This window comes from Lygodium microphyllum, chromosome 3 (genome assembly GCF_053477565.2).
Source record: "Lygodium microphyllum isolate KBCC chromosome 3, Lygodium_microphyllum_v1.1.10, whole genome shotgun sequence".
Lineage (NCBI taxonomy): Eukaryota > Viridiplantae > Streptophyta > Polypodiopsida > Schizaeales > Lygodiaceae > Lygodium > Lygodium microphyllum.
In genome coordinates this window covers 106,607,992-106,634,958 of record NC_141137.1, presented here as the reverse complement: position 1 = coordinate 106,634,958, position 26,967 = coordinate 106,607,992, and the positions used below count along the sequence as shown (strand labels likewise).

At 40.1% G+C, this 26,967-nt stretch overlaps 1 protein-coding gene across 3 annotated transcripts; it reads right to left on the bottom strand.

Annotated features, from left to right (window-relative positions):
• Positions 1-487: 487 nt before the first annotated feature.
• On the bottom strand, positions 488-23,041 carry RGTA1 (RAB geranylgeranyl transferase alpha subunit 1). 3 transcript variants are annotated; one of them, XM_087674506.1, is made up of 8 exons: positions 22,720-23,038; positions 22,142-22,337; positions 6,352-6,512; positions 6,165-6,269; positions 5,606-6,085; positions 5,343-5,523; positions 2,388-2,565; positions 488-1,144 (listed from the first exon to the last, which is right to left on the bottom strand). In XM_087674506.1, the coding sequence occupies exons 1-8, from the start codon at positions 22,839-22,841 to the stop codon at positions 759-761; spliced, it is 1,809 nt and encodes a 602-aa protein (XP_087530632.1). In that variant the 5' UTR covers positions 22,842-23,038; the 3' UTR covers positions 488-758. The 3 variants fall into 3 exon arrangements, with proteins under 3 accessions (XP_087530632.1, XP_087530633.1, XP_087530635.1); XM_087674507.1 differs by having other exon boundaries at positions 22,178-22,337; positions 22,720-23,037; XM_087674509.1 differs by lacking the exon at positions 2,388-2,565 and having other exon boundaries at positions 968-1,144; positions 22,720-23,041.
• Positions 23,042-26,967: the final 3,926 nt, after the last annotated feature.

Here is a 26,967-nt window from a genome sequence, read left to right as displayed (position 1 = left end):
AAGTTAGAAAGCAGTCAATTGTCAAGAAATGTAGATCAAGAGCACTACAAATCAATTTATTTGTGGAGGCCTTCTCAATCAAACAAGAGTTAGCAAAGGAAAAAGCAAGAAACATTTTGGTGGCATATGGGCTAAGATTGGGGTGGATTCTGCACTTGCCCATTACTTGCAAAGCTTGGCTTACGAGGATTCAACTCTAGCAACTTTCTTCTCTAGGAGCAGCTAGGGTGATTGAACTCTAGCAACTTTCTTCTCTAGGAGCAACTAGGGTGATTGACAAAGACAAACTTCAATTGTGGCTTTTATTGTTCAATAATACTGCAGTCATATGTTAACCTCTCCTCAAGATTTACGATGTGCTTACATGGTACCAAAATGCTGGACAATCTTATATTTACTTCACTCTTTTTACACTATCAAACATTGAGTGTGTGTGCACATATGCTCGTGCCTGTGCATGAGTACAAAATGAGACCATTACTTCAAATAAATGAATTAACTACCCATTCTTATTCCATCCAACCAAGCAAGAATAGGTAGAACTTGGACAACTGAAAAAGATGAGCTTCAACTATGGTTTCCTGTGGTCAAGAATCAAGGATATTTGAGTAGCATGTCAGCCTCTCCCACACACACACACAAAGGATGCATGCATGTGTGCTTGCATGGGTGGGTTTTGGGGGGGCGGGGGTGGGGGGGGGGGGGGGGGGGTTGTTAAGAGAGAGTACAAAATGAGACCACTTCTTTCATAAAATGAATCAACTACCCACTCTTATTCCATCCAGCCAAACAAGAACAGGCAGAGCTTGAATAATTTTACCCTCAAATGCTCGGTCATTAACAATAGGGTTTCCAGAAATATCAAGCTGCTTCAGTCTCATGCCTCGGAACATCGCTATTACCTCCCATAAATGTGAGGAGGCTGGGTGTCCATCACATTCAGCTAACTCTTCATCAGGAGTGTTGTTCAGAAAAGATGGAAATAAGTATCTGTGAGTATCAATAGTGTGGGCACCAATTTTGTTGTACGTGATGTTGAGGACTTGAAGATTCTGAATAGACCGCATAGGGCCTAATGCAGTAGTGCTAGATAGAAGGTTGTGGCTCACATCAAGGCATGTAAGGTTAGGCAAACTCCCAATGCCTGCAAAATTGTAAGTGGTTATTATACTCATAAGAATCTACCAGAAAAATAACTCGTCACTCAAATTATAGGATGTCTTGCACCTGTATACTACTTCCAAACATAGATCCTTGCAGATGCCTCTAGAATAGCTTATCCAAAAAGTTCAAGCACCACTCTTAACAGCTTTAACCAACTCATGCATTGCATTCTGGAGCATAGATCTTACACCTGTATGTGCATTGACTTATGTAAAAACTTCAAGCAACACTTACACAAAAAAATCACCGAATGGATTCTGACCGTGGAGTTTGACTTCAAGATTTCTGTCAGACAAGGTAAGAAGCTGAAAGTATTTCTAGAGAAGGTAAGAAGCATGTATTATAAGGGGACAATCTCCACAGATGTGAGGATGTGCCAAAAATCCAGGTGACTAAAAAACTCCCATCTCTAACTCTAAGGGATTCAACGTCTCTATCCAAATCTTTACAGTGTCTTCAAGATGGCGGTGGCAGCCTAAGATCAATAGCCTGTCTCCACCTGGGTGTCCAAACATACCATCATATTATGCTAGAACTGAGCTCTCATTCATGGCACTATCCTTTGCTTTGCCCTTGAGTGCCTCTAAGCACTATCATGGACTCTCCTCCACGTTTCTTGTGCTAAAGGGTAATCCCATAGATATTGACTTCAAGTTTCTTCTACTTCTCTACATTGAAATCCTACCATAGCCAGGAAGACCCAAAGCCAAACTCCTGTGAGCCATCGGACATACAAATGAGGATATCTTGGAGGGCCAGAAGCTGTCATCTAATCTCCTCTGTAAGTAATGGCTGCATATGCCCTGTATGTAGAACAAGGGGCTGCAAGAGGCACCCTGATCATAATCATTTGTATCCTCCTCCCAAGTTTGGTATCGTAACCAAGAAATGGCATGTTTGGAGGCTGTGCTAGGAATGGGTCTCTCAAAACCCACTCCCTTGGACCCCAATCTAGTCTTTGATTCCTTTGCAGTACAAAAATATGGCATAGCACATGCAACAAATTAATTTAGGCAAAGGTTATTTTCTACATTGGAAGGGAGCTCAAGTTTGAGTAGCTAACTGACGTCAACAAAAACCTGTAAGTTATCATGTGGAACACAAAGCCTGAACAATGTAGAATTACCTGTCTAAATTGACAGAAATTTTCAATAAGATAGATACCAGAAAAATAATACAAGGCTTAGCAGACAGCAAGTCCAAAAGAAAAGGAGTTTCATTACCTTCCAGTGATTGTAGTCTATTATTGCTCAGGTCTAATCTTTGTAGCCAAGAAAGTATTTTAAGATTTCCAAGCTTGGATAATGACATGTTGTTGAACCTGAGCCATCCATCATGATCATTTGTCAAGTTTTGCCACTCCCACCAATACCCAGACAACGTGTGAATGTTGTTTGTGATCTGCACAGGTGTAAAGGTACAGTAAACAATGATTATAAACAACCTGCCATGAGGAATAGCACTGGACTACAAACTCTCAGAAGTTGTATGCCCAAAAGAATTGCCTAATTTTGCAGCGAATATTCAAACCCTTATGGACAATGAGGATATACAAAAATCAAACTATGGGCAGTAGAATTTTCTTAAGATTTCTCAGCTGGTTCTTGCTCTAGTTACTTGTCATAATATACACAACTTCAAGTATAAAGTCAACAGTTTCACAAAGGCATGCAGAGAAATCATATCCAGATGTTGGAATATCTACTGGATGAAATATGATGTCACAACAACTTCCCCAAAGACTATCATGTCAACTTCTGATTATTGACAACATGACCACAATTCCACATATTCAGGATACCTTTTCTAGTTTATCAAATTGTCAATATCCTTCTGTCAAGTGAAATCTGCATGTAATCAAGAGCCATTGTCCATCGAAGTTGCATTGGAGAATAAAAATTGATTGGTTGCCATGCCGTTAGACTAGACAGCATTGATGATAATGCTACTTAAGAGTTATGTGATTTGCCACAGGGCAAGCATGCTGTCAGAACAAAGTGGGTTTTCAAGCTGAACTGCAATGCAAATGGTAACATGGATCACTACAAAGCTTGATTAGTCAGAATGGGGATGCCTAGAAGCACGTGATTGACCATGAAAAAACTTCTACAAACCACTTCATGTATGACAAAAAACCATACGCATGGTCGTTGCTTTGACTGCAGCCTGCACATTAAGGATGGGATGTGCATTAGTTGGACATCAAAACGGCCATTTTGAATGGTGATTCACATGAAGAAGTTTATGCCACCTGGTTTTATTCAAAAAGGTTAGAAAGGAAAAGTATGTGGTTTGTGTATGGGCTGAAGCAGGCTCCTCGGCTTGGTTTAAAAAAAAACTTTCTTACCTGATTGGCCTTGGTTTCCCGAATAATCAAATGGAGAGCACCCTCTATATTGAACAAGATAGACAGGATCTTGTCATTCTTATCCATTTGATGATACGCTACTAACTAGGGGCGATGAACAAAAATTTGCTACTAACTAGGGGCGATGAACAAAAATTTGCAACGTTTAAAGCTGATTTACAGCAAGCTTTTGCTTTGATGGATCTTGCTCACTTGCATTACTATTTTGGCATTTTGTTTGTTGCCCTTGAGGGGGATGATGTCATGAGATAATCCAAGTACATCGGAACACCTACCAGCAGTTTCAAGTTTGAGAACCACAACTTGTTTCACACCTGTAGAATGCAGTTTTTGCTTTTCTATTGGAATGCTAGGGTTCCCTTTGATGCTTTACTTTATGAGCAGTCAGTTGCAAGTTTGATTGATTTATGCAACAAGGCCAAATATTCACTTTGCACTTCAGCAAATTTATGCATAGAACAAGTTCACAACATTGGCAAGGGGTCAAAAGTGTCTTCTCTTACTTGAGAGGCACCAAATATTGGGGCTACTTTCTCATCTACTTCCTTGCATGAATTTAATGATAACAGGTAGACAAGATGTTTCACACATGTCCACTGGTGGAAATTATTTTCCAGTGATATGTGTATCATAGGTCGGTAAGAAACAACCAAACAGCGGCCGCTGGTGGAAATTATTTTTTGGTGATATGTGTATCATATGAAGCTTAATACAGGAAAGCATTTACAATCATAGTGGAGTCTTTGGCTCAGACAACTTTAGCTAGCTGATACGCATGTTGGACAACAATCTGATGCATGTATTTTCATTTATAGTCAGTACATTGGCAGCTCCAAGAAAATAAGTATCTCATGCTCACACAAAGCACATTGAGGTGCAGTATCAATATGTCAAAGAAAGACTCCATGCAAGGAAGGTTGACTTGGTCTGTGCCTAAAGGGACAACATAGGAGACGTATTCATAAAAACTGTATCTAGAGAAAATTTTAAAGTCTTCCACAAGGCATTGGGCTTATTACCATTTGGGGATTGATTTGCTACATCCTTGCTTACATTCACATTATTCATTTTAGGGGCTTGGTTAGATACTTTGCATTCCACTGAATCATTTTGGTGTGAATGCACCCTATCACCAGGAACTTTTAACCCTCTTGAATGGAAGTGGTTTTTCCCATGTGACCACCCTTGTTGGGTGGAGTTCATATACCTTAGGACTTCTACCTTTCTTTTCACTCTTGCATTAGTGAAAGGACACTTACAAGCAAACTTGTGTCTGTTCTCTCTCACACTCTCTCTTCTTCTCAATGCTTCATCTCACTCTACCTTGAATCCAATACCCCAGTGGTCTGAGCTCTCTTCTCTCTCTAGCTATAGCAACTCTTATTTTACTACATACTGTGACACGTTATTTGTGGATGAAAACTTGTATAAAGAGACCTGATCATGCCATGTTAAGAGTCCAAGTATTATGTCTCCGTTTACTACATCAGCTCAAAATATAGTAACCTTACTTCAGTTAAGCAATTGCATAAGATGTTCTTTAAAATTAATTGCCTTTCTTGGCTGCTACCATCCACCATGCCCAGAAGTCTCTTTCCCTTTTTCTCCATCTTTCACTTAGACATAGTGTTTGATGTTGCAATTGGTCGATTTGCACTTTCACATCACTTCATCTTAACTTGCAGACCATTTTGCTTCACATTCAACCATGACATCATTTTGGGAATGGCTGATGCAGCACAACAGGACATTTGGTAGTGATGCAGGGTCAAAACCAAAACTCAACCAAAAAGTAAAACGCCAGACCTACCTCATCAATCAACAGCAAACTGAGCTGCTCATCATAGTAATGCCAATGAGTAGGATCCACTTCTATCAAATCCCTGAAGAGCTGCTTTACTTCATCGGTGTGCTGCTTCTGACCATGCAGAGAACTGGTAACAGTATCATATGCCATAAGCAATCTTGCCAAAGTTAACTTCGCCCACTTGCTGCAAGAGAATATGACAGCATGTGAATCCAAAACTATTGACAGAAATGAAACAAATTATATATGCAGCCGGCTGAGCACACCTTTCATTCTCAAGATCAAGCAGCTCTCTGCATGTTCTTATCTGGCTCTCTAATGTCTCGAGTTGCCACTCAGCTGTTGTGCAAGGCCTTTCTTCAGATTCCAATGTAAACTTTTTTTCCACATCACACAGAAAATTGTTCGTATTTATAATCCGCTGTAAAGAAATTTTAGTAGGCCACATGATAGGGGTGTCTGATAAACTGTCCTTAAGACATGAAATGCCACCAGCCTGGAAATCAGAGCAAGAGTTGATCTGATTAACATCACAACTTGACCCATCTTTCCAAACCTTAACATCTGTAGACGCTGAAACCAGAGGCACAGTTTGGCCAAGAAGCCACATAAGGTAGAACCAGGCACTTTGATCATCAGGCTCGGTAAAAAATGCCTGCTCCACAAGTTTGGACTCTTTTGTCAAAATATCTTGTCTTTTGTCTTCTGAAAACAACTTGCTTGAGAACTGCTTTGATAGTAGTGCGCTGCATACAGCATCAAGATCAAGACTCAACACTTTGAGGTGATACAAATTTGGGTGCATTGCAAGCTCATCTAAAATACCTGCGGTTATGCCATGCCGAATAATTGCTAAAATTCTCGTTGATCTTTTTCAATGTGTATTTTAGTTCCTCTTCTTCTGTTACTTTCTTGACACCCACAATAAACCTGCAACAAGTAAAACTATGTAGTTTGGACGATAAAGAACACATTGATCTGTAGAAACAAATGTGACCAGCTACAGCAGTACCTCCGATAGTCCCAACCATGAAAGTTTCGACTATCTGCAGATAAAAGTTTTTCAAGCAGCTGAAATTCCCTATCCAATGAAGATAAACCAAACTCTATGATCCACTTCCGATGGTGCCAAGCTCCATAGCATTTAAAATTTCGGGCCAGAGCTCTCTCTACCTGTCCAAACTCTTGATAAGAATTACTGGTAAAAATGTTTGCATTTATACACAGCATAATCAGACTTTCAGCTAGCACTCTTACCTCAACTTCGAAGCAACGTGTGATCCATCCTACATAAGCGCACAAGCTCACAAAAATTTTAGCACAACTTAAAGACCAGCTCTTTGTGTGTCCATGAAAACGTTCTTTGGAACACTTGCTTATAGAGGAAGAAGAGCCCTCAATGTAAGAGGCCATTCCATAATTGTCTAATAATATTTAAAAGACATTAGTTGATCTATCTGCTGTAATTCTTTTTGTGCAAATATTTGGTTCCATTCATGCAATCACAGAGGGATAGACACAAAGATCAGCAGAAAGAGAGTGACTATTCAATCTGGAGGATTGAAAAACCAGTTGATTGCAATCAATCCAAGATGTTCAGAAAGCCCAGAATCTTTAAAGACAGCATGGTGGAGGGTGGGCTATAGAACATGTGGATGGAGACCGACATAGAAACATGAGATGGAGAATGGGAACCTGGAACAGTGACGAGAACGATGGCAGGGATGCCAAACCCATGGAACGGGGAAATGTAATTTTAAAGACATTACCATAAACTGAATTACAAGCTAGTATGTCACAAATAGTGAACAAAACAATTAACCAAGCTTAAGTAACATGCCAAAAAGGCTACAACTATAAAGGCCACAACTATCAAGGATACTAGTCTCGACTCTCAAGCAAAAAGGCCAAAAGGGCAACTGCAAGCTGAAAGAGAAGAGGGCACTGGGTAGGTGGCAGAGATAAGAGAGGAAAGAGCTGAGAGAAAAGACTACAAGTGGCAGCTGCAAGGGAGAAGTGCAGCTGGACTCCATAGGCTTGGGTGTCATGAAGGCAAGAGGGACAAGCTGGGGCGTTACAAAGGCATGTAGGACATGCGTTACAAACGCATTTGTCATGAAGGCAAGTGGGACATCCATGAGGGAGTTGAAACAAGGGCACACAATATGAAAGAAGACAAGGTCATGAGCTACATATCAAAGATAAGGAAAGCATTCCCACAAGCATTCTTGACAAGTGGCATTTTGGAACACATTCCTTTGTCAAGGACAAGACAAGGAATGTCCCACCTTGTTGGGAATAAAGGGTCACCATGCCTTTTACGGTGTTCGAGTGGGCACGCACCCTTACACATGTACTATATATATATATATATATATACACTTTTGATATTGTACCCACGTCGAGTCGTGTGCTCTCTGTCTCTCAATTCGTACTCTGCACTCACTGGTATCAAAGCTTAGGTTGCTGGAGCTGCATGGACAGTCGTCAGAGCTGCATCAAGACTGCATCAGGACAGTCATTAGGACTACATCAGGACAGTCTATCAGGCTGCATCAGACAGTCCGTCAGATGGCATCAGTCCATCAAACAGCTCAGACTGCAGGCGGCAGTCCAATCAAGGTAACGGGACAGATTTTTCATTATTTTTCAGAATTTCAAAGGTTTTCTGAATTAAACCTTTGGCCCGCTGATGGGCGTTCGCACGCATAAGCACAATGTGAAATTTTGAGCCGAAAATTTGGGGCTTTTCCTGGTTTTGGGGGTTTTGATGCTGAACAGGACAATTTAATTCAAAAATTGCAAATTTCGTGCACATTTGCCTGAGAAATTTGAGGCTTTCCACATTCTATTGAAATTTTGTCAATTTGAATGAAATTTGTGCACATCAGACCCGAGAAATTGGGGATTTTGCATGATTTCATCAAATTGTGCAAGAATTGCTTGGTATAAGCACTTGGGTACATATATTGATGCAATCTAGGTAGATTTGCCTTTGAAATTTTGGGGCTTTTGACCACAATCATCAAATTTTTGCCCGAGAATGCATTTGGAACAGAAATTGCAGCAGAATTTTGAGGATTGCATTGGCCTATAAATCTGGCTGTAATTGATTCTGGAGTACCATAGCAAACATTCTCTAATTCTGGAACCGAACGTGGAATAAGAAGAATAGAAAACTCCTGAGAAGCTTGGTATAGAGAAATCCAACAGAGCCTATTTGAAAATATTTGAACTTTTTACTCTATCTATTAATGAGAAGCAAAAAATCAGAATTTTTTCTTGAAACTCTAGTAAGTTTTCCTATCCTCCTTTCAATTTTTCCTAATTGGGAGATAGAAATATCACTAAATTGAGGCATTCACGGCATCTACGTCAATCTATTCTCTTTGTACCTCATGAAGAAACGGTACTTCCTAGATGATCCTTCTAAAAAATTTGCAAATCTAATTTCCACAATTACTTGATTTTCATTGCTGGTTGGTACTTGTAGCATACAGTGGTCATTTGTGTGACATTTGGGCTTGCATTTGCTGAAGTTTGAGTCAATTTAATGCTGCAAATCATGGTTGGAAACACTGACAGCAACAACCTTTTGCACATCAAGAAGCTTGAGGGTACACACAATTTTGCAATATGGTAAAAACAATGCTACAATGTCTTGGTGCAGAAGAAACAGGTAAAGCCCATCAAAGCGAAGGGAATAAGACCAACAAGTATGGAACAAGAAGAGTGGGATGATTTGGATGAGCTTGCACACTCTACCATAGAGCTCTCACTGTCGAACAACTTGCTCTTTAACATTGAGAAGCTGAATTTTGCAGATGAAATGTGGCAAAGACTTGAGGAATTGTATGCTCAAAAAAGTGCAGCCAACAAGGATTATTAGCTAAAAAAGTTGATGGACCTTCGCATGAAGGAAGCTACAGCCATGTCTGTACATTTGAATGAGTTCAACTCAATTTTCAATCAACTGATTGCATTGGATTTCCACATTGATGATGAGTTCAAGGCTACTTTCTTGCTATGCACTTTGCCTAAAAGTTGGGATACTTTCAAAACAGCTTTGAGTAACTCAAATGCTCAGCTATTATATTCTGATACGGAGAGTTCTTTGCTGATGGAAGAACACAACAAGCAAAATAATTCAACAAACAAGTCTTCTAATGCATTGCACACTAGGGGCAGATTTCGGCAAAAGGGCGGTTCTAAAAATAGAGTACGCAGCAAGTCTCATGGTAAAAATGTGGAGTGTCATCATTGTGGCAAGAAAGGGCACTACAAAAGGGATTGTTTTTTCAATTGAAGAAAGAGAAAGGCAAAAGCAAAAACATTGAAGATAACAAGGCTAAGAAAAAGGACAGCCAACCTGCAAAGAAAAGCAGTGTGAAGATAGAGAAGATAAATGTAGTCACTCATGAGAATGACAGTGACGGTGATATACTCCTTGCTTCTCCTTTGAGTGCACATGCATTGATTGTATATTCTGAGGATGACATGCACACATGGATATTTAACTCAGATGCGTATTTTCATGTCACACCACATCATGAGTGGTTTTCTGACTACAATGGTGGTGCACGTGGTGTTATCCACTCCGGGGATGACTATGCATGTTAAATTGTAGGTATTGGCAATAAGAAATTTGAATTTCAGCATGGCTCTATGTTTGCTTTGCATAACGTGAGACATATACCTCAACTCAAGAAAAGCTTGATAAGCACAGGGCAACTAGATGGTGAAGGCTATCATACCACCTTTGGAGATAGCAAATGGAAAATTTGTAAGGGCTCTCACATTGTTGCCAAGGGCTCTAAAAGTGATACTTTGTATCCTTTGTATGTATCTAGCGTACATGACCATGTAGTCACCATAATAGTCACCATAATTGAGTAGTCAAGTGTTTCTTTGTGGCATAGCCCATTGGGACACATGAGTCAAACTAGAATGAAAGTGCTTTCTCGTTTGGATTATTTGCTGTATTTGAGGTATGCTGATTTTGAACAATGTGATCATTGTATTTATGGTAAGCATGCTCAAACGTCACATACAAAATCTCTTTCTCTAAAGTCTTCACCCTTAGAGTTGGTACATTCAAATATATGTGAGATGTTAGTATCTCTAGGAAAAAAGAAGTATTTCGTAACTTTTGTTGATGATGCCACACGCAAAGTATGGGTTTATCCAATATGTCGTAAGACGAGGCCTTGGATAAATTTAAAAAATTCCTAGCACTTGCTGAAAATCAGACCAGCAAGACATTAAAGTGTCTTGGACCAAAATGCAAAGACAACCAAATAGGTTTGCCTTTTATGTCAATTATATAGCTGATTATGTCATGTTAACAAATTGTGGTGAGTCATCATGCTTCAAGGAAGCAATGGACAGAAAAGACAGCAAGAAATGGCATAAGGCTATGCTGTCAGAGATGAAATCTCTCATGAAAAATGACACTTGGGATTTGGTGCATTTGCCTACAGGGCAAAAATTGCTACCATGCAAATGGGTTTACAAAATGAAAGTCACTTTTGGTTCTTTGCCAAGGTACAAAGCACGGCTAGTTGCTAAAGAAAAAGAGCACATGGTATGTAAACTCAACAAGAGTTTGTATGGGCTGAAACAGGCACCACGAGAAAGATATCATAAATTTGTTGCAAAGAAAAAAGAGCACATGGTATGTAAACTCAACAAGAGTTTGTATGGGCTGAAACACGCACCACGAGAAAAATGGACCAAGAATCCTTCACACTCAACAAGAATCCTTCACACTAAAAGGGAAATGGACCAACATAGTCTCATTCCTCCCAACTTGTCATAAGAATGGCTCCTAATAAAGAGTCGCCAACAAAGGTGACCTTCTAGTGAAGACGACCAAGGTACAAAGTCTTATCAAGCCATTGAGACACAACATTGATTTGCCACAAAAAATTCAAATTGATTTTCAATTATTTGAGTCAAGTCACAATTAAAGCACTGATGGTAAGCAGCTGCTAGACAATGTTGTCTATAGATAAGTGATATTTTTTTAATAAATTTGTCAAGTTTTGCATTTTTTAGTCACCTCCCGTCCTCTCCCTGAAAAGTAGTCAAATCTGAAATAGGATATCATATTCTAAATTTTATATTTTTGTGTAACCAGCCCTCCTTCCGTGGATGGGTGGTAAATCCCTAATTACAACTTAATTACAGCAGCAGACAATTAAAGAAAATCTGAAAAATACAAATTTACCTGCAAATCTTGGACAATGCACACTTGATTGGCCCCAAAATTGGCCCCCCTTTCGTTATTTCTTTAGCTTTATTGAAGAAGAAGTTGATTTGCAATGGGATTCTCTCAATCCCTTTCAGTATTTCAACTCCCCTTGCTGTTCAAAATCACCACCAAGTCTTTAATCTAATTTTCCCCTTGATTTCAGGCGATCAATTGGCCTTCACCCGCTTTGATGGAGATGGAAAATGCCCCAAATTCAATTATTTGTTGGTCTCTTTACTTGAATAGGCTTAAAAAACAGCTTCAATCCTATTGAATCCAAGTTTTGGAGCTTTTATTTCTTGGCACGTTTCCCGAGGCTGCTGCTAAACCCTAATTTCTGCTGCAGATTAGGGTTTACAGTAGAGAAATCTGAATTTTCTCAGTCTCCAAGGGTCCCAATGCTAAGATCTTCGAAGCAAGGCTGTGACATGGCTGGTAGATGATAGCGTAAGCTGCTGTTGATTGGTCTTCTTCTGCCCCTGGCTGCCTCAGAAAGTCCTCCAATGGCTTCAAATCAAACCAGCAATCTCTCCTCCTCTCTCTCTTGCAAGCTGAATCATAAAAATGCCTCTCTCTAGCCTCTAAAGACGTTTTTCAGTCTTGTATGGGCAATTTTGACAAGTGACAGCCTTCCCAAATGGTTTTTTTAATATTTTTCATATTTAAATATTAATTTTCAGTCTTTAAATACTAAAAATTAATCTAATAATTATTTCGGTGGGCACCGAAAAATAATATGACTAGTCAATAATTGAATTAGCTAGGCAACTTCCATTCCCGAGTATTTGTGCGTCATCTTTGACCATCAGATTGACGTGAGGTACCATTAAACACCACTTCTCTAGTGTCACCAACTGACACTTATGGCCAAATGAATGACCTAGGCCAACAACTGGCACTAGATATCACCAAGTATTTGTGCGACATAACTTATAGCAACTTTTACCTTTGACATCCCATGATTTCTTCGAGTCCTGGGCTCGTAAATTTACTTTAATCCCAGTTACACCTCACATGTGCAACATTTACTTAACCATGTGATTAAAAATTAATCCACATGTTAAGTGAGGTGTCAAAAATACATGTCCTCATTACATGTTTGCATCAACAACCATATGCATATGATAAAACTATGGATCTGACATTTCTTCTACAAGTCAAAAAAGAACTTTCCAAGGATTGCTTTACCCAAAATATCAACCAAAAAATCAAGAAGGGTGTACAAGTATTGAAGGCTTTTAGGAAGTAGAAGACATATTCCATTATCAAGGGCTACTGTATGTACCACATTGATCACTTCAATTACATATACTTCAAACAAGGCATGGCCTTTTAATTGTAGGGCATTTTGGGATCAATAAAACAATAGAGTTCATCTCTTTAGACTAGTCACTATCATGGACATTGAGAAACCTAGTATCTTCTAGAAACTTTTAAAAGTTGAGAGTTAGAACATTCTAAGAAGGTTCTAGGGGATCCTTTGAAAGGTTCTATACGAGTGTTGATACAACATCGCTTATGTCATCGCTTACGTCAATTATGCTTATGTGATCAATAATATCATCATTTAGAAGCTTCTCCTTAACCTCCTCAACTCTAGTATAAATAGAGCTCTTAGAATGCAAGCCTTTCAATCTTGCCAATGCCAATTGTGAGGCTCTTGCAAGGTAAGTCCTCTCTAGTTTCAATTTAAGCCATATATCTCTAGTTCTTGTCTTGTATTTGATCTAATCTTATATTAAAATCTTGTCTTTTGTTGTAAACACCATTGTATCAATCTAATATCAAGTATATTATTGCAATTCCTCATCTTACAATTCGAGAGATATGGCTGGAGCTCGATCAGATGTACAACCGGATGACCCTAATGAAGAGGGTTTCTTTGGAGGTGCAAATGCGGACCTTGTCCGTGAATAAGTCTTCTTTGCTTCGAGAACACATTAACAAGCTTCGGCAGCTTTAGATGCAGGTTCAAAATGCGAGGAAGCCTATTTCCTCCAAAGACATGGCGATCACATTACTATCCCAATTTTTCCGCCACGATTCGGCACCTTTTATTCCGCTCTTATTGCTTCAAGGCGGGAGTCGACTCTTCAGTGGGAAGTGTTGGTTCCTATGGTCTTGGACCAAGAGCAACAGTTGAAGGGACAGAATGCTTCCAAATCAAAGGCTTTGGTTGGTCAAGCCTCTCAAAAGAAGGGAAAGGACAAAAAGAAGAAAAAGGAGAACAACAAATCCACTAAGGACAAAGAGAAGGAATCGACTTGCCATACTTGTGATAAGACCGGTCACTAGAAGAAGGATTGCCCGACAAAGACAAGAAGGACACCAAGAAGAAGAACACGAAGGATTCTAGAGCGGTGGCTGCACCCTCATCAGCTGCTTTTTTACACTTAGCAATCATTGAGGACTCTACATCGAAGACTTTTGATGCTGCAATGATAGCTCCCTAAGCTCGAGAGTGGATTGTGGACAGTGGTGCCTCACGGCACATGACTCCTTCCGATGGTGTTGCCCATTTGCGACCCTCACGTGGGCAAATTCTCATTGGAGATAGCTCTTCTGTGTCTATTGCTGCGCGGGGTGAGATGCAACTTATTCCAGATGGATGTGGTGGTACCCACACTTCCGAGGTGTTGCATGTGCCAAGCTTGGGATACCATTTGCTTTCAGTCCATAAGATTTGTGCTCTTGGTCTCTTGATGGAGTTTGACAGTTATATTGTTCACGTCCTTAATCGTGAATCGAGGAAGGTTCTCTCTGCAGGGTATGAGGAGGATGGCATCTACAAGCTAAAGTCTTCCCTAGCTCTTACATCTCTTCTTCTTATCTCTCAGACACAGTCCGAGCTTTGGCATGCTCGGTTTGGCCACTTGAACTATGGGTACCTTCGGAAGCCGTCGCGAAGATCGTTTGTCCGGGGTTTGCCGGACATAGTGGTGAGCCATCAACCATGTGTCTCTTGCATTCGTGGGAGACTGCATCGGGATGCAATTCCGAACAAAGCTTCTAGGCGATCTACTTCACCCATGGAGCTTGTACAGAGCTTTGTGGCCCGATAAGGACCGAGTCTCTGAAGGGACACTTGTACTTCATGTTGATCAAAAATGAATACAGCAGGATGACTTGGCCCTATTTCTTGACTTTGAAGTCAGAGGCTTTCTCTCACTTCAAGGATTGGCTTCTCTTTGAGGAGAATCGTTCTGGCTGGCAACTGAAGACCTTGCATTTAGACAAGGGAGGTGAATTTATGTCTAATGCAGTTTGCTCGTTTTTGTGTAGATAGGGGCATTCACCAAGAATTTGCTAACACCAACACTCCCCAAGAGAATGGCATTTTGGAGCAGAAGAACCGAAGTGTGATCGAGATGGCGCGCACCATGATGGAGCACCAACAAACACCTCAATTTCTATGGGCCGAGACAGTGACTACCGCAGTTCACATCCTCAATCGATCTCCCACTTCTGCCGCTGACAGGATGATACCTTTTGAGGCTCACTTCGGAACTAAGCCTGATGTCTCTTATTTCAAGATCTTTGGGTGTGACGCTTATGTGCACATTCTAAAGACGCAGATTGATAAGTTCGAGGTGGCTTCCCGACGACAGGTTTTTGTTGGCTACAGCTCCCAGTCCCAAGGTTATCGTTTGTTTAATCCCATCAAGCGGGATGTCTACACGAGCCGAGATGTGCGGTTCGTGGAAGTTCCAACCACAAAGGGGGGTGAGGAGCACCCTGTTCTTGGAGATCTAGGGGAGAGTTGGGCTCCCGAGACAGTTCCTTTGGAGCCAGAGTCTTTTGATGGAGATTCTTCTTCTGATTCTGAGTCTTCCCTTCCACCGGCCTCCTCCTCGTTGGGCTTGCGACACACTCCGAGATTCAGGGATCGAGGAGGTCCCTGAGAAGTGGAAATCGCAAGATGGACCGCGGAGGTCATGGAGGACACCACGCACATTCTTCGAAACTTATTTGCTCCAACTATTATTTGCTGACACGTGTTATGTAGGATCGTGAGCCCACTTCAGTGAAGAAGACTTTGCAATCTAATCATTGGTGGAAGGCTATGGAAGCCGAGTTGGAGGCTATTGAGAGGAATGGCACTTGGTCTCTTGTGCCTCGTCCCTCTCACAAGAAGATGATTGGTGTCAAGTGGGTCTTCAAGACCAAGTACCTTAGCGATGGTTCTTTGGACAAGCACAAGGCTCGCCTTCTTGCTAAAGGTTTTGCTCAATGCCCAAGCATTGATTTCCATGATACTTTTGCCCCCACTGCTCGTATGGCGACTATTCGAGCTGTTCTTACCTTGGCTGGCCATAGGAGATGGCCTGTCTATCCGTTGGATTTGAAGTCAACCTTTCTGAATGGTGACTTGCAAGAGGAGATCTATGTTGAGCAACCTCCTAGCTTTGGATCCTTGGATGGGAAAGTTTACATGTTAAAGAAGGCCTTGTATGGCCTCAAGCAGGCTCCGCATGTATGGAACAAGAAGATTGACTCGTTTCTTCAGTCGAAGTTGGGATATCAGAGCTCCAAGGCCGATCCGCAACTTTATGTACACACTTCCGAGGTTGGTCGTGTGTTGTTTATGTTGTATATTGATGATTTGATTCTCACAGAGGATCATGCATAGAGGGTCCGAGAGACCAAGACAGCTTTACATCAGACATTCGAGATGACGGATTTGGGGCTTCTTCGTTTCTTCTTGGGTCACGAGATTTATCAGTCTCAAAGGGGGATTTTCATCTCTCAGCAGAGGTACATTCAGGAGCTCTTGGTGACTTTTGAGATGGAGACTTGTCAGCCCATTACTACTCCTATGGACCTGAACTAGAAGGCCACTTCACACTCAGATTCTCCCGTGATAGATGCTTCACGCTACCGTCGGTTGATTGGATCCTTGATTTGGTTTCTCAACACTCGTGTTGATCTTTGTTTTGCTGTGGGTCTTTTGGCAGGGGTTCATGACTGAACCCAAACAGATGCATTGGTAGGCTGCCCTAAGGATTCTTCGATATTTGAGGGGGACCTCTAACTTAGGGATTTCTTATCCTGTAGGTCCACATGCTTCCGATCTGGTTCTTGCAGGTTGGAGTGACTCGAATTGGGCTGGCAATGTGGACCACCGACGGTCTACTACACGCTACAGTTTTACATTGGGTATAGGGGTTATCCCTTGGAGTAGCAAGGAGCAGCCCATGGTAGCCCTTTCTTCTACTGAGGCAGAGTATCCGGCTGCGTCTTCCACATGAGCTTGTGTGGCTTCAGAGATTGTTAGAGGAGCTTGGCTACCCCCAGACTCGTCCTACTCTTCTGCGGTGCAACAATGAGAGTTGTATTGCCTTGGTACGGAATCCTATATTCCATGCCCGGATGAAGCACATTGAGATCCAGTATCACTGCATTCACGAGAAGCTTCTGGATGGGACCATTGATGTGGAGTACTACAAAACGAAGGATAATCTTGCAGATTTGTTTACAAAGGTGCTTCCCCAGGCTCTTCTTCGGCAACATTCCAAATCCCTCAGTCTTTTGACCCGTCCAAGATCTGAGAGGGGGTGTTAGACAGTATTTCCTGGACAGTCGTTGAACAATAGAGTACGGCAATGCCACGTCAACAGCGCCATGTCAGCACCTGCAGTCGGACAGTTTTACTGCAGTCAATTAGTTATACTGCAGTCGGCTGCATTTAATGCAGCCAACCTGGTGCAGTTATTTTCTATTTTTTTGGCTATTTATAGCCGGTTTGTGGCACACTTCAACATATATTCACTTCAAATTCTGGTCTTGAGATCTGTTGGCTGAGACAAACTGTGCTCGGGCTGACGAAGATCAAGATCATCAAGTCCGAGACATACGTAGATATTCCCTCTGTCCCAGTGTATATTTCTGCACTCTTATATAACATACTACACTGCAGATTTTCTACGTTTACACTGTCTCCTTTTCTCTCTCTCCTCTCTGTGTTCACTCTTTCTCAGTCTTTGTCCTACACTTTCGCATCGCTGCACTCTGACACATATAGTGTTGGTCATGAGGAAAAATGTTGCTAATAATGCATCCAATGTATAGGAAAATGTATCTTGGTATGGCTGGTAGTATGTAAATTCCCATGCACAGTCACATTGCACTTGTCCAAAGTATGCAAACAAGAATATTTCCTTGTGCATCTGGTGCTCCTAGCATGTCAAGTACACATGAGAGACTAGTCAACTGGATGCAATGTTGCATACTAGTTAAGTTGGAATTGCAACAATGTGAGAGTATAAAGCATCGCAACGCTTAAAGGGAAAGAAAAGCCTACAACCTAATAGAGATTTTGAGGCAAGTAATGTTAGAGGTAAAGTTTTCATATGTTTCTTGGTGAAGCTTCAGCATTGTTTCACCAATAGATGCAAAGTGGATGGAAAAAGATGACTTGGTAAACCATCCTCAATTGTTGCAGCTTTACCTAAATGCCTTTTAGTTAGAGCCGAGGGCTCAATCAAGTTCAATAGTGTAGTGGATCTCGAATGTATTCAACATGCATCCAAGGTACTGTGCTAAGAATATGATTGCAATGGGTTTACTACTCAATGTACTAATCACTGTGAGATGTATGGAGATGAGTATGGTTGTTACCACGGCTTTGAAACTATACTTTTGCATCAAATTGGTATCACTTCATGATCAATTAGGCATGAGCTTTTGCCTCAATTTTGAGATCAATTTCAGCTCGGTTTTTTATCAATTTGAGAATCATTTATGGTTACTTTTGGGATCACCTTTGCATCAAGTGCAGATCAATTTTTGCAATCAATTTGTGATCAGCTTGAGGTTTGTGATTAGTTCTCAGATCAGCAAAGTGATCAGTTTATGATCAGATTATGCTCAATTTTCAATAGTTTACAGCTGGTTCCATGGACAACAGCATGTTAGTAAGTATCATTAACAGTTCCAGCCATGGTTTATGCTAAAAATTTTCTTAGTATTATCTGATGTTTAGGCTGGCTGGAAATTTTCAGCAAGGTTTGGGCCATGTGGCATGGTTGGACAACAGTGGCTAATGTTGTGACTATGATGCCTTATGGAAATTCCAATACATTATGCTTTTCTTTTGAAATAATGCAATGGAATCAAGGATGGTTACAAGGATTTCAAGGGGGAGGTTTGTCTCCGAGACGTGAAATTTTAAGATGCTTTAATCTTGCCAATAACACTTGATTAAGTTATTAATCAAACGTCCAAGGTTGTTTAGCACATGTGATGCACATGGCAATTATTTCATAGTAACAGGCCAAAGACCTTGAGAATGCAGTGGATCCCAAAGGCAAAAGTTGTAATAAGTTATGTTTGATAAGTACTAGGTAGTACTCCATGTCAAATTTTGACCTAGACCAATTTATTCGCCACTAATATCAATAGTGACATCAAAGACTAGGCATTAATTAATTAATACCAATCTAAGAACTAATAACTGCTCAAGGATACTTGGAAGACAAATTAACCTAGCCAATTTAATTATTGGTTGATGAACACTAGAATGATTATTAAATTAATTTTTAGAATTAATATTCTGAAAATTACTTAATAAGCTAGATAATGCTGAAAAATGGAATTAAAAGGTTGCCACTTAGCAAAACTTGGCTATGCAAGTGAGAAAACGTTTTTAGATGCTAGTGGAAGTCTATTCCAACCATTGTGAGAGAGGAGGCTGTTAGAGAGCAAGGAGAGCCTACTGATGTGAATTGTAGCTACCAAGGATAAGTCCTACAACATGTAACAGCAGTTTGGAGCCCTCTAGGAGTAGATGATAGTAGCCCAAGGTCCTTTTCGTATAGATGACAACATATAAGAGGGCGCAGCAATCTTTTTGGTGGTCCTAAGTTGTAGGTGATAGCTTCCATGACTTTTTGACCAAGGCAACAGCAGTTTTCAGTGTTTCTTGCGATGAAACTCTGAAATTTCTCTATTTACAACGTTCTCTCTCGCCCCCAGTCATTTCTCAAGTTATCTTAACATTTTCCAACAAATTGAGCCATCAAAAGAAAAAATTTCAATCAATCTTTGATGTAGACCCTAATTTACAGCAAAAATTAGGATTTAACAGCTACCTCAGAATGCATGCTCAAAATTGGGGACCTAAGACTTAAATTTCAACAACTGAAACCAAGGAATTTCAAGGAGATTCAAGAGGCCAACCATCTAATATTTGGGACTGGATTTATCTATCAAGGAGTAAGGTGAAGGCCAATCCCCAAGCAAACCAAGGGGCAAATTGGTTTGGAGACTTGCTAGTCAGTTTTGACAACAAGAGGCACTTGGATTAGCAAAGGAGATCAAAGGATCTCAATTATACTCCTTTCATTTGCAATATAAGATAAAGAAATACCACAAGGGACACCAGTTTTGGAACCAACAGGATGTTGAATGTCTAAGATTTAAGTGGTTAAGTGTGCATTTTCAATTTAGATAAATTTTATGCTTATTGTAATTAGTATTAAATCAAATTATTTACCACCCTATCCGAAAAGGAAGGTTGGTTTCACCTTTGACCTGTGGGGTTTTGTGTCAAACTATATTCCCCAACCTACCATGTATTCCCATGTCAAAGCAACCACTAACTCAACATCTTGATGGAATCAGCTCAGCGCTAAAGCCTACTCTTTTCTCTTCTTGACTTGTATAGATTCTATACTCATGCATGTAAGATGTATCCATACCATAGCAAAAGCCTAGACTAGATTGGTATCTCTTTACTAGGTCTAAAGATGCAAGCATCACATAATCCTCAAGTTGAAGCTTTGGAACCTCTATCATAAACTCCCCTACAAGATGAAGAAGATCCAAGATAAGCTTGCATCCCTCAATAAGATTGTGGCTTTGAAAGACCTTGGTATGACACTTCGGTCACACCTTCCATTTGTTAGCAATATGGTCATCCCCTAGACAAGCATTCTAGAGCAATCACCTCATGTTTTGTCCCTTTGTGTGGCAAAGCTCAGCAGATTCACACGTGCAAAAGCAATCAGCGCATTTACTGCAAGTGCCAAGTGTGTTGTCAGACAGTTGCCTTGTTTTTGAGAGCAAACAATAATAGTCAATTATTAGTGATTGAGATCCTTGAATGATCAATTTGTTTTGGAAGAGGCTATTTGAGAACATGGGTATCACACTAAAATTTTCTTTATCCTTCCATCCACAAACAAATAGTCAATCTAAATAGGCAAACTCCACAGTTTTAGATCTCTTGAGATGCCACATGTTAGAGTATAAGACACAGTGGGAGTAGTACTTGCATTCAGTAGACTTTATGTATAATAATACGATGCATACTTCCACTAGTAAGGCTCCATTTGAGATTGTGGAGTGGCAAGAAAGTGTCTCCTATTTTGCACACTTAAGGATAACATCTTTGAGGCTAATCGTTATGTGGAGAACATGGATGCAACCTATGAGAAGGTTAAGTATTCACTTCAGAGATTATTAAAAAAGTTGAAGGCAACGGATCGCCATAGACATGCTTTCCAATTTGCAAAGGGCAATTATATATAGATGTGTTTTAAACAAGCAGCAAGGCTACTACAAGTTCTTGTCAGAGTCCATTGTGCAAGAGGACAAGAACATGGAGAGAGAAGCGAAGATGGAGACTAGAGAAACGCAATGGAATTGAAGAAACGAAATTATGGAAAATTGAATGATATAAGGCTAGAGTCAATCAAAACACTACACACAACATGAGCATTCAGCAAGCGAGGTTGATTTCATGCAAATCTCGATGGATGTAGCAGAGGTTACACGTCTCTTTATCATGGAGATCTTCCAAGAGCATGGCTTGCCAAAGAGTCGAAGGTCGATAAAGGGTTTTAGAAGGCTTTGTTCTATGGCCTTGGCACAAGGTTTGTCTTCTCAACCGCTTTTCACCCACAAACTGATGAGAATACAAAGAATTCCAACAGCATGTACAGCAATGTTACAATAGTGAATAAGCCAATCCTAAACAAAGCATATGTCACGTGTGTATATGACAACGAATTTGACATTTCATCAAATCCATGGTAGACCATGGCCTGTGAAAGGACTTGCTAGGTCCACAAAGTACAAGCAAAACTCCAATGTCAGTACGCCAATGCTCCAAAAACATTTGGCTCACCAATCCTAAGCCAACGAAGCTACTATCTAGCACAAGCAGAATAAGTATCCATTCTGACAAAAATGTCAAGTATGGAATCAATCTATTGCCTCAGAAAACCAATGGCTTACCCTTTGAAATACAAATTATTGCAGGCTGTGAGCCCTTATGATGGACGGCACTGAAGGAATAGGGGAAACCATTCCAACTGAATGTGCATAGGACCTTGTGTACCTAGGCTTTGGTTTTTATGTGGAATCTATGAAGCAGATAGTATCAAAGATTACTTAGAAATCCATTGGCCACCAATTAGTCTAGCACTTTTTCACAAACTGGCATCTAAAGAATCAAGGATTTCCTGTTTCATGCAATGAAATCCTTTGACCTTTGCTGGAAGTGAATAAAATGAATTAAAATAAAACTGATGTCAAAGAAACATACACAAAAGTATCCTAGCAGGCAGAATGCAGATAATACCACTTGAAGCTCTTGCTCAAGGATGGCTTTGCGTGCAACATCATCAACTTCTGGCTCCATCATGGATTTAACTGCAAGTCTTCGGTAGTTCCAGGCTGTGTATACCTCAGGATTGACTTCAAGAAGCCGTGCACTTTGCTGAAGTGCAGTTTTGGAATAACTGAAAGCAAGTGAAACCGAGCATAAAACAACCAAGCTGATAATCAAAAAACATTTTAACATTGTGATTGAGCATTTACGAATCAACTGCACTGACACACACTAAATCTTTGCTTAGAATTGAACTTGTACACCAAAGATGGCTGACTTAAGCATAGCAAGCAAGTTTGTTTAGTTTCGCTTTAACAAGAGATGATTGTTTGCTGAACGTTTGAATTTGTAATGCAAGCCAATTCGCTTAACGATGAAATTGCCGATCTATGACTCGATTATACACAATAGCCTGCATCAAGCTTAATCCAAATGCCGCATCTGATCTACCGATCCCTGGAGTGTCAATCACTAAGTAAGTGGAGAATTGTACGATCCGGGGCAATCCTTACTTCTTTTCACGATGGTTTCGAAGTACATCGGAAAGGAAGGCCTGCAGATTGGCGATCTTGGCCTCTTCCTCCTTGAGTCGAGCAGGATCGAGAGCAGCAGATTTCCTTGGTCGGCCGTGCATCGTCAGGCGAAGAGGCTTTGCTTAGTCCACGAGAAAGCGCAACCTTCCGCTGCTTCATTCGCTTCTTCAAGGCAAACGTTGCAGTCCAGTCTTCTGCGTGGAGCAGACGTAAGACGAGAGAGAGAGAGACAGAGGTCTTGATTCTTTAGGAGAGAGAAAAGCGTACGCATTTGTTTAAAGGCGCACCATAAGTGTTATCTCACATGGGATTTATGGAGGGGAAGTTGGCATCACTAGCTAAAATGGAGGTTGTTCCGATCGATCTAGGTCGTTTGTCGCAATGTAAGAACGTGCAAGTAAACTAGAACAACATGAGCAAATTAAGAGATGGGTCAAGTGCAGGTCCATTTGAGTTGATGGAGTTGATAAAGTTAGCAGTGATGACGTGTGGCCATGTTTCATAAATTAACAACCGATGATTACAAAGCTTCGCCCAATTCATGCAAGTAGGTCTAATTTTAGTTAACTAGTTGTGCTTATGCATGCGACACCCCCTTGAGCCACTGCCAAGTACAAACACCCAAGATCTTCAAAAAACCATCGAGTCACTAGTAACAAATCCATTAACAAAGGATCAAAGACATGTGCATAGGAACGAATCAAGCAAAGTGAAAAAGGTCATGGTTAAGTTGACAATTTATGTGTGATGTGGCTCTAAGACTTTTGAGAAACAAACACAATTATTGAAAAGTTGGTGGCATAAGAATACATAAGTAGCTTCCTCAATACATGTAGTGTGGAGTTTACTGGTTTGAGAGTCTAGACTATAAAGTTAAGGTGTAGGTGGGAAGGAAACTAAACCCTATAAGAGATCAAGATTGTAGCAAATGATGCGCTTAGAATCTCAATTCATGGTTATGTTTCTCTAGAGCAACGAATTGCCAAAGAGATGATGGTGATACCATGTTATTCATAAGGGAGTGTCTCCAACCATCCCTAGGTGGTTTGATGAAGATGGTTATCTTCTCACTCTATTGCAATCCGAGTAGGAGGTGAGGTTGTTATGCATGTATGTTCTATTTATGCTTCTAACTCCTCAATTCGCAAGGCAACTTAGTGGGAGTATCTAAAGAGGGTGATTGATGATGTTTCCACTCTCCTTCTCAAGGGCTAAAACATGACAAAAGATCGCCTAGATATAGGTATTACAACTCATCATGTATGATGAAGAATGAGAGTGAAAAATGGTGGTCGTGTGTAAATGCACACCAACTAAATGACTTCTCTCACATTCTAGAGGCCCCTCAAGTGTTCACATGGCATAACCATCAACTCGGGGGAAACTGATAGACCTCAAGGCTAGATAGAGCTTACGCTAATTTGGAAGGTTGGTGGACTTCTGCAAATAACAGGCTAGGGGTACTTGGGTCGTGTAATGCCTCAAATTACTATCCACTATAGTAGCTGATATTCAAGTTCACTACAAGGGAATGGGGAAATAGTGACGGGGGTTTGCAATGTAAAATAGCAATGTATAGTGAACATAACGACGCCGCTTTGAGAAAAAAAAAAGAGCCGAAACCCAAGCGTAGTATTTGCCACAAACATTTGCGAGAGAGAGCAAGAGAGATCATTGCCTTAAGAGGGACAGGAAAAGAGAGAGAACCAGAGCTTCTCAGCGCACCCAATGCCATACTGCAAAGAAGAGGGAGAAGTGCACAAGGGAGAAAGAAATGATGTCGTGAAGAGGAGGTGAAGAATCCACCATCGAGCCTTTGTGGTAGATGCAGTGCCTCTTCTTGCTTTGTTATTGTGTTTTCTTCTTTTCTTTTTTTTGTTTTTTTTGTAATGAGATGCATTGAAAGAGAGAGAGAGAGAGAGAGAGAGAGAGAGAGAGAGAGGAAAGGAGGGAGGGAGAATAAGGAAGGAAGAGGAAGAGAGAATGAGAGAGAGAAAAAGAGAAAAGGTAACAAAGAAAGAGAGGAAGAGAGAATTGAGACATGAAGGGAGGGAAAGAGGAGAATGAGTGAAGAACAAGGGGGGGAGAGGCAACAAAGAAAGAGAAAGAGAGAAAGAAAGAGGGGGAGAAAAAGGGACGAAAAGAGGAAGAAAAAGAGAGATAGAGAGAACAACAAATATAGAACGAGAAGAGAGAGAAATACGAAAACAATAAGAGAATTAGAGAGAACAAAATGATAGAAAAATAAGAGGAGAGGAGAAAGAGAGACACAAAGAGGGGTGGGGAGAGAGGGTCTTTCAATGTCCTTATTTTATGAGTTGTTTATTTTTTATATTTGACTTTGATTGTAATGAGATGTGTCAAGTGCGAGTGGAGAGGAAAAGAAAAAAAGGCATAGAGAGAAGAAAGGAGGGAAAGAAAAAGAGAAAAGAGGTGAGAGTGGGGAGGGAAGATGGGAGAGAGAAAGAAATATTGAGAGAGAGAGAGAGAGAGAGAGAAGGGGGGAGAGAGAGAGAGAAACAAAGAAGGATCAAGGGAGGCAAATAAAAAGAGAGAGAGAAAGAGGGGGTGGGAAGAGAAACAAAGAATGATGAAGAGAGGCAAATAAAAAAAGGGACAAGAGAGAGAGAAATAGGGGTAAGGAGAGAACTAAAGTGGGGGATAGATAAAGACAAAGAGATATAGAGAGAAAATAAACCATTAGGGGAGTTTTGAGGTCTCCAAAATGCTCTATAAGCGATCCTAGAGAGAGAAAATATTTTAAGAAATAGAAATATTTTTTTAAAAAAATATTATATTTTGATAAGTAAATATATTAAAAATTGTTAATAACTCATTGTTGCGATATTCTCATGATCACATCAAACCTAGAAATCTAGGCCGCCATAAAGGTGATAAGATTGTCATAATCAAGATCTTACTCATCCTTAAACTAATATTCAATTTGAATTTTGTTCGACGTTTGATTACTTCCCTCCATTCTCACTCTCTTCTTTCTTTCCCATCCTTACTAGTTTCTTCTTCATTTTCCTTCTTGTTTTTAATTCGTATGCTTTTTCAATCCAATCTTCTAATCACATCCTTAGCTATGGATCAGTCATCCAATGATCTTTGTAGCTCTAGTAAAAGGCCTCTCTATCATCTTCATATTGAGTTGGATAGTGAGTATGAACCAATAAGAAAGAGAACAAAATCCATTACCATTACAAAGTCTATGAAACATATACTCAAATTTGAAGGAAAGAAGAATCATGATCTTTGGTTAGATGGCAGACTATATCCCAAAGATCCTAGCAAAAATAGCACTCCACATTTCTATAATAGCTATTCATTGTTGAGGTTCATTGGTGATGGTTATAATGGGTTTCTAGGCTATACACTTAACTTGGTTGTAGAAAAGGATGTCCTCAAATTGGAAAACCATCTTTTATCAAAACATAACAACGAGTTACTGCAGAAGCTAGAAGGCTATCAACAGAGGATTCATTTGTTGGAGAAATGCATCAAATCTTATCAACGAAAGAAAACTATTTTAGGACTTTGAAATCAACAAAATGCTCTTAGAAATATCGAGAGTCTCAGATGACGAGGAAGTGGTTGTAGTAAAAGAATCCAAGGAGCAATGTACATTTTTGTTCCACTTAAAAAATATAAAATATGACTTTGTTTATAATTAAATTTATTGATTTGTGATGTTGATTTTTTTTAGGTCTCTTCTTCAACCGAATGCAAGTGAAAGATATTCTTTCAAAGCATCTCAGTTTTGTTATCATCTTCTTCCTTTAGTAGTTACAAAAGATATTTTGGAGAAGAAGAGATTTAACAAGACAAAGAAACAATGCTTGGAGTCATTTATAAAGGATCTCTCTTTAGCTACTGAGTTAGTGCAGAATACACTAGATAATATTGGTATCAGTCGAGATGCTTATATATAACTTTTCTAGCTTTTACAGTCAAATATGAAGCAAGGACAAGTACGTAATTGCATACTTCCAATGCCATCTGTGATTAAAACTATTAGACAGAGAGTGAATAACAAGGTAATGGAGATTCTGGGTGAGCCTTTCCATATCAAGGCTAGCTTCAAGGGCAAGAAAAATGAAGTTGTATTCAATGAAATTAATAATATTTTCCTTAACTTGCCCACCCTACAATGCTTAATGATTAGATTCTATGACTTGTCACTAGAAGAGGCACAAAGAGTGGCTAGATTTGTGGTTAAACTTG